The sequence below is a fragment of the Anarrhichthys ocellatus genome, unplaced genomic scaffold (genome assembly GCF_004355925.1).
Source record: "Anarrhichthys ocellatus isolate YVR2014 unplaced genomic scaffold, GSC_Weel_1.0 scaffold5, whole genome shotgun sequence".
Classification (NCBI taxonomy): Eukaryota; Metazoa; Chordata; class Actinopteri; order Perciformes; family Anarhichadidae; genus Anarrhichthys; species Anarrhichthys ocellatus.
In genome coordinates, this window is record NW_022280035.1 from 850,523 (window position 1) to 858,623 (window position 8,101).

Here is an 8,101-nt window from a genome sequence, read left to right on the forward strand (position 1 = left end):
CACACACACACACACACACACACACACACACACACACACACACACACGCAAACACACATGCGAACAAAGAGAACCACCGTTTCCACATATTTGTCTCTGCTTTTAAAGGGGGTTTTATTTAGCATAAATGTTGAAGCCAAGGGTGCCCGGCTACCATGGCAACCAAATTAAACGGAGGATCTCTTCAGAAAGCAGAAATCTAAATTATTCGGACTCTTTTATGAAGGGGAAAATGAAAATTCCCTTCACTGTACAGAGACTGTAAAGGCAAGAGAGTTGGGGGGGGGATAAAAAAGAGATGAGTAAAAATTCTATTGTTTTTCTTTTATTGTCTTTGTATATCTGGACCGTGCAGCTCAAAGCCGTCTCATGACAAGTCGTGTACGTTAACGCACAAAGGAGTGATGTAACCGCGGTGTCTCTAAAACTCCACATAAACCTTTTTGCCTTATTTTTATTTATTTTTTTGGTTTTTTTGAAAGGCGCCACAATATGTGTGGCTGCAAATCCATATGATGAAACCCATAAGCTGCGTGCACGGGATTAGGCGCCACTGTTTCTGGTGCGGGGTAAACGATTTTTGATCCTTGGGAAACAGGATTGAGGTTTAAGTGACACACCGTCTACATATAGGCCCGCGATGAAGCTTACACAAGTGACGGGCGGATTAATGGGGTGCATTCCCATTATTTGGTGCTGTTTTGGATACTAATTTAGAATATCTCACGCTTAGTCTGTAAATCCTCCGAGAGCAGGATGCTGTGTGTTGCGCGGTCGAGAGTGTGCTCAACTTTTCACGCACGTTTTTTCAGCGTTCTCGACTGCGCGTGTGTGTAAGCTCGCAGAATCAAGGAGGCAACAGCTTATTCCGTAACTCTGCTGCGACCGAAGGCGTTGTTACTGTACGACCACCGAGGAGGGCGGACATGTTCCATCTGTGGATGCACGTGTCCAAGGGGATGCTGGGAAAAAGGTGGTCAGTGGGGTTGGGGGGGGGGGGGGGTCATTCGGTCATCCAATGAACAGATGAGAGGAGGGAGATTGGGGTCAAATGTGACACTCTTTTCCCTCTCTCTCTCTCTCTCTTGCTTCCTCTCCCTCCCATTTGTCTGCTTTCTCCATATACGTGTGTGTGTGTGTTTGTTGTTGGCCCACAGCAGATCTATGTTATTGATTGACTCTTGTGGCTGCTGGGCTGCCCACTGAAGGAGGGGGCAGAGCTCTAATGAATTCCTGCACCTCATGCCCCCTTGCGCCAACCCCTACACCCCCTCCTTAATTAACTTTGTGTGCGCGCGCGGGGGTGCGCATGCGTGGATGCAGGCATGCGTGTGTGTGTGTGTGTGTGTGTGTGTGTGTATCTTCCTCCACAGCTTTCCGACACCCCCGCTTGTTACACTCCCCTGCATTTTTTTTCTCTCTTTCTCTTCATACCTCCTACTTTATCTCCTCTTTTTTTTATGTATCTTCCTCCTCTGCGAGTTGTTTCGACGGTCGCCGGTTACCTCGTGTGTACGTCACTCTTATCTGTCGCGCCACATCTCCTCCCACTGTCCTCGGTATCTCCCTCAAATCTCCACACCTTTCAGATCTATGCGCGTGCAACCGTGTGGGTGCAGTGTGTGTGTTTGCATCCATCTGATCCACGATCATTTATCTGTATACTGAGCATGAAAAATGACTGACATGGTGTGTGTGTGTGTGTGTGTGTGTGTATGTGAGTGTGTTAGAGAGAGACAGAGTGGTCAACATTGACCCAGCAGGCTGTGAAGAGGCTGTATGCCCATCGGTATTCCAGACGTGGAGGCAAACTACCATCTCTGTCACCTTGACTCCCCCTGCAGCAGATGAGCTCCGGGCTGGAAACACTTACAGCACTACACCTGACTGTATAGTTAAAATGGACGATGGGGCTATTCTGTTCTCTCGCTTCTCCCCATTTTTCGTTCCCTTTCTCCTTTATCGCCCCTCTGCTCGTCCTCACTTTGTTTATTCCCCTTTCAGCTGCCGTCTGTGGAACGGGACACATTCAGATGTCAGAAGGGCTTCTGTCCAGAAAAAAGCACAGCGCAACATAAACGATGCAACTCCGAAGTCTTGTGGTTGTGTTTGTTTTAGGTTTGGACAAGTTATACTTTTCAAAGTCTCGCAGCCTGGGATGTGTATTTTTGTCTTTGTTTGAGAGAGCAACCTGTCGTCATGTTAAACATCAATTAGGAGGCAGTGAAAGCGTGTTTTGCGCGTCTGAGCTGTCGTCGGCGGTGTGGTCTGACAGTCTTGTAGATCCGCAGTGGAACCACCGGCGACATGTCTGCCGCTGACAGCTTCTCCACACACTCGTGCTTTCAAGGACGCTGACGGCTAAACACACACACACACACACACACACACACACACACACACACACACACACACACCACTTCAGCGTCTCTCACTGTCTCTTTGTGATCTCCCTGAGTTTTTTGTGTTGACTGGTGATGATGAGGTATGTTATGGAGTCGAGGAGAGATGATTCAGAGCAGTGACGCGTTCGGTACCGAAAACACTGGGTGTAAACGATGACTCGGCTGAGAGGTTTGAAAGAATTGGTTTAATATGGTGTGTGTGTGTGTGTGTGTGTGTGTGTGCGCGTGTGGTTTCTTTTTGTGTGTGTGTATTTTTCCCTCACAAGCTGTTATCGCTGTCGGGTGAAACCCTTTAAATTGAAAAAAAAGTGACAACTATTCATGTTTCTTCATCCCCTTTTGAAAAGGGTTTCACAAATCCAAGAGTGGCAGGATGTTCAGCCTGTAAAGAACCGTGTAATCCCTCTAATTAAGTTAAAACAATGCTGTGTGAAATGTTTGGAGGCGCCGTCCCTCTCCACCTACTTGAATGCTTTAGTTTGTGCTGTGTATTTTCTTAAACGCTGGCTGCAGGAGAACAGAAGAGCCTCACCGATCTCCTGTCATCTCTTTCTCTTTTTTTTTTAAGGGGCAGACGTGACCGAACCCAACAGCTCAGACAGCCGTGGCGAGCGACTCGACTTCTTCCTCAAACAGGAGGAAGCCCTCGCCGCCGAGCCCAGCTACCTGGGCCCCGGCGAATCGGACGAAGCCGGGGGAGGAGTCGTGCGCGGGACGATCTCGTCCGTGGCCAATCTGAAGGCGGCGCTGATGAGCAAGAACAGCCTGCTGTCTCTGCGGGCCGAGATGATGGGAGACGATAACCCCTTGCTGTTCGAGTACCTGCCTAAAGGGGCTCACTCCCTGTCCTGTAAGTCCCTGTTTACACTGTAACACTCGCCGGTCCTCATACACACACACACACACACACACACATCATTATAACTGGTGAGTACCTGCTCATGTGGTCACCTGTGAGACATAAACACACACACAGGCTTTTTGACGCGAGTGTCCTCTTCCTCTGCAGAGTATTTTCCGACTGTCTTTGGATAATTTGTGAGTTTGTGTGTCAGTGATGACTCGTCAGCGGTGACTCAGCGAGAGAGAGAGAGAGAGAGAGAGAGAGAGAGAAAGAAAGAACATTTTGCTGGGATCATGAGAAAAATTTGTTTGGTTTTTTAATGTGACAGTTTTTTCTTTGTGCGTATCAGTGGGTACGCAGCTGTGTTTCACAGCAGCAGAATAACTCAGCAGAACTGCTCGGATGTCTACGATGTTTCAGCACCAACAAAAAAACAAAAAAACGATTAATCGAATCGCTTTACAAACATTTACATCCTGCTAGAAGCACCTGCAAAATAAGGGGTGTTTTCTTGAGATTGAATTAAAACTAAGAGGTGAAACAAAAAAAGCCAAGTGAGATGAAATAGATCACAACCATGAAATTCAACTTCTATGTTTTGAGATATTTTGAGTGTTCAGACTATAATGTGAATAGCTTGTGTGTGTGTTAAGCCTTCAACAACCTTCCTCTCTTTTTTGAATGTCCATGTACATCAACTAAGATCTTCCTCACAAAGACCCAACTTACTTTAGAATAAACCATTTTCTAAACCGCATTAATATTAGATTAATAAACGTCCTTATTTGTGGTAATTTGTCCACGTTAAGAGAGATTCTTTTTCCGTCCTTTCCTCCAGTGAGGGTGTTATACATTGTGTGGGTGTGTGTGAGTGTGTGTGAGCGTATATTTGCTTGAGTCCGCGTGGGCACATTTGTGTGTGTGTGTGTGTGTGTCTCTTTGCTTTTACTGGCTGGTAATTGGATCTTTTGTCCCGAGTTCTGCCCTTCTTTGTGAGCAGAAGAAAAAGCAAAGGAAGGGTACAACTCCAAGCCGAATCACGCCTTTTGAGTTGAGCCCCACTCACCTATAAAATAACCCCCCCCTCCCGAGACTGGATGAGCCGACACACGCGCTCGCATCACATGGCATCGCCCCCTTTTTTGTGTGCTGAGCGTTAAGTGTGTGGGATCGAGATGTTTCTGAAGATTCAGGATGCAGATCGACGGCCTCCCCGCGCTCCACAGGACAGAAGAGGCTTCTTTTTTAATCACACTTTTAATATATGAATAGGAGATTTGGAGAATTCGGAGAATGTTAATAATTTTGTCAGTGAAAAAAACACACGTCAAATAAGTTTTATAGCCGTGTTTTAGTTGTCACCAAAGAAACCTCAGGGAGGTTTTCTCGGTTAGCCGAGCCCTATTTTGAATTCACTGCACAATAGGGAGTTGGGAAAGATGGCCAGCGACCTCCCCCCTCCCTCCCCGGGTCTAAATGAGGACAGAAAATAAACAAACACTGTACCTCAGATTACTGGGCGGAGGATGAGTCTGCCTGGTTTGACAGATCGCCGCTCCCTCCCTCCCTCCTCCCCCTCCTCCTCCTGTTCTCCTTCACCCCTGCTTAACATCCTTCCTGTCCTTTTTTTTCCCTCCTCCTCCCCCCTCCTGTACTCCCCCTCGCGCCATCCCTCCCTCCATCCATTTCTCCTTCACCCCTCCTTAACACTCATCCCTCACACTCTCCCTCCCCTCCTCTCCTGCAGTTCCTCCTTACTCCTCTCCCTCCCGTCTCTCTTTTTCCCCCCTTTTACTTCGGCCGTGGAGCATCAAAGTGTGTTGGTGTTAAAAAATCCTGGGAAAGTATTGATCTAGGCAGAGAAGAGGTAGAGCAAGGTCACCTGGCCCAATTCAAGAGTGGATATCAGCAGAAGGCCTTCGACACAGAGCTTCTGTCTCCCTCTTCTTCTCTCCTCTCGTCGCCGTCCTCTGGACGGGTCACCGTCTACGTTCCCTCCCTTCGCGTGAGGAATGCCAACAGATAGTGGGACCATTCTGCATGTCAATCAGCCTCCTGAATCCAATTAGGCTCATTGGGATTTGGCCCCGATACCCCTTCAGTGCGTCAGACAATCAATGCCAGACAATGGATTGTGCCGGACACTCCCCCTGCGCACCTGTCCACTCCGCCACCGCGTACCGGGCCGCAAAGAACATCCAATTAACTACAGGGATCATACTGGCGTTATTGAACTTCTCCCTCTCGGCCCGCCTGCTCTCTGTCACTTCACATCTACTTTGGAAAATTGACTCCGTACAGCAGCTCCCGTAGTGGCTCCATCGCGGCTCTCTGGAGGTCCTTTTAGGATTATTTTATTCATGATTCATGAACTTTCAGATTGAAAATTTGGATCCTACTTAGCAAAACCATTCCCTTACTTTTCCTTTTCTTCTTTTTTTTTGTAAAAGCAAGAGGAAAGGAAGAACAGCACATGTAAACGTAGACATCTATGCAAGAGTAATGTCTTTCAATCCGGTGGTGAGATTCTCTCTGTGTTACAACACCCACACGATACGAAGTATAGTAGAAACATACAGCGTATACAGTGTACAGGGAGCCAAAAATACCAGGATGTCCTACTGCATGCGGTGAGATTTTGCTGTAGCCAGCAAGCTTTTCTGGCTATTCTGACCCACAATCCTTTGCACAGCGGATAAGCAAGGGGAGGTCAAAGGTGAAGGTGCAATGATGAAGTGGTATGTCCAGTTGAATGCAATCTGCATGCATTAGTGCGTACTACTGTCGGGGCAGCTGCAGCATTGGATTGGTGAATCCAATGAAAACAATAACTGAAATAAGTGAAACTGTCCAGAGGTTATTGCCAACAATGCGTCATTAAGCATTAAACTTCTCCTAACGGACTTAGCGAGTTTCAGTTGATTAGCTATTGGAAAGCGATCAGTCAGCTTACAGTAATTGCCTCCCTAAAGCCGAACCAGTCCTAATAGGCGCTGACCCCGCTCCGATTGGGATGCAGGTTGTGTTTTTTAGTTTGTCGCTCCGTGTTTAAGTAATCCAGTTACTCCACATTCGTGTGATTTTCACCTCTCTATCTCTTTTACTCGTGCTGCTGTGCAGTGAGTCAACCTGCTGTTATTTGTATTTCTTAGCAGCATGCCAGACACGACTGCAATATTAAACTCAGTGAGACGAGGTTGCATAAAAAAAGACAATAGAGGAATTCTTTACGTTGGAATTGAACCGAGTCGACGTAGTTATTCGTTTTTCTTAAGAAGTTGTTAATAAGCTGTTCCTTCTCACCTGCAGCTCATCTCGTTACTCTGCCTCCCTCTTAATGCTGTTTCTCCCGTCGCTGCCCGGAGGGGGGGGGAGGGAGGAAGGGAGAGGGAGGTAGGGAAGTGGAGATGGGGAGTCAAGCATTTGTGTGTGTTCTCAGTAAGTGGGAGTGGGGAGTGTCGGGCGCGGTAGTTTAACATTCCAGGAATCCGTCCACGGTCAAGCCTCATGGTTGTGTGATTCTGTCCGGTGTGCAGAGGAGGGCGATGAATGGCCAAAACCCACCGCATAACTCTGGAGACATTCCCCCCTGTCACCCACCTCACCCCACCCCCACCCCCCTCGCACATACTCGCATACACAACCCAGAATAACTACATTTCATATGTGCTATAAGAAAAAGAGATGCACTCTCAGTGATAGTAATGCAGCAGAACACAAACAAGAAGAAACAGCTTCTGTGTGAATAGTTATGAGGAGCTAAAGGCTCTGTAAGAAAATTTGAAATTCCTCATCCAGCGAGCCTCAACTGGTTGCCGGTGAACATCTTACATGGTCGATACGGTCGTCCTTTACCCTGTCTGTGCACAAAGTCTTCACTTGAGCTGCAAGATGGCTCCTCTCCAAAACAATCTCCCTCCACGCTACAGAAGATCCTCAAGCCCTCTCTCCTTATATTATGCATTTTACACATGCACACGCCCTCACAAAACACACACACACACACACACACACACACACACACATGCTGCCATCCTCAGCGCACGCATGTGGGTGGAAGGAGGAGGAGAGCAGAGGAGCGAACGAGCGAAAGCTGAGAGAGAAGAGAAGCCCTAACCCTTTCCCCTCGGCTGGTGGAAAGTGAAACTTCAGAGTTTTTTTATTTTTTCTTCTTCCTCCCCCTCTTCGTAGTGTTTGATAGCCCAGCCATGCGCCCCCGGGGAGCCCCCCCCCCCCCCCACACCCCCCACTGCCCACTCTCTCCCGTTGTGTTCTGGTGGCCAGCTGCTAGCAGAGTTGCAGTTGTACGTGAGTGGGTGGGTGAGACTCGTTTCCTCTGCTCCTCAGGGCTCCGCTCCAACAACTGCTGCAGCACGCTCCGGCCAGGGGCCACGGGGGCCACGGGGGCCACTATTCATAACAAACAAGGGGCTGGTTCCTCTCCTCCTCCTCCTCCTCTTCTTCTTCCTCTTCTTCCTCCTCAACTTCCACAATCACCACCACCACCGCCACCATCATCATCAGCACACTACCCGCCCGCTCCGCCCACGCCACTGCACCCCTCTGAGCCTCGGCCCCCCGAGGCCCCCGGTCTGCGGGCTGGGACGACCCGGCTGCGCTCAGAAGGGTCGGACATGGACGTGGAAGAGGCCCCCGAGGGCCCGGAGGCCTCCACCTTGCCTGAGGTAAGCGCACACAGAGCCTGGCTCAGCTCTAGGTCAGAGGCTGCTCTCCGGGTGCTGCTCCTCCAGTCAGATAAAAGTTTTGAAAGTGGGAGGAGATGGGGGGCGGGGGGGCAGCCTCTGCAAACATTGCAAACACACTACGGGGGGGGGGGGGGGGGGGGGGGGGG

At 49.1% G+C, this 8,101-nt stretch overlaps 1 protein-coding gene across 2 annotated transcripts in view; it reads left to right on the forward strand.

Annotated features, from left to right (window-relative positions):
* Positions 1-8,101, forward strand: part of zbtb46 (zinc finger and BTB domain containing 46) — a 43,280-nt gene that overhangs the window by 27,133 nt on the left and 8,046 nt on the right. The window contains exons 3-4 of one of the 2 annotated variants that reach the window (XM_031845423.1): positions 2,974-3,255; positions 7,597-7,934. In XM_031845423.1, the coding sequence (XP_031701283.1) occupies positions 2,974-3,255; positions 7,597-7,934 (620 nt within the window). The remainder of the gene's footprint in view (positions 1-2,973; positions 3,256-7,596; positions 7,935-8,101) is intronic. The other variant, XM_031845424.1, reaches the window with a different exon arrangement.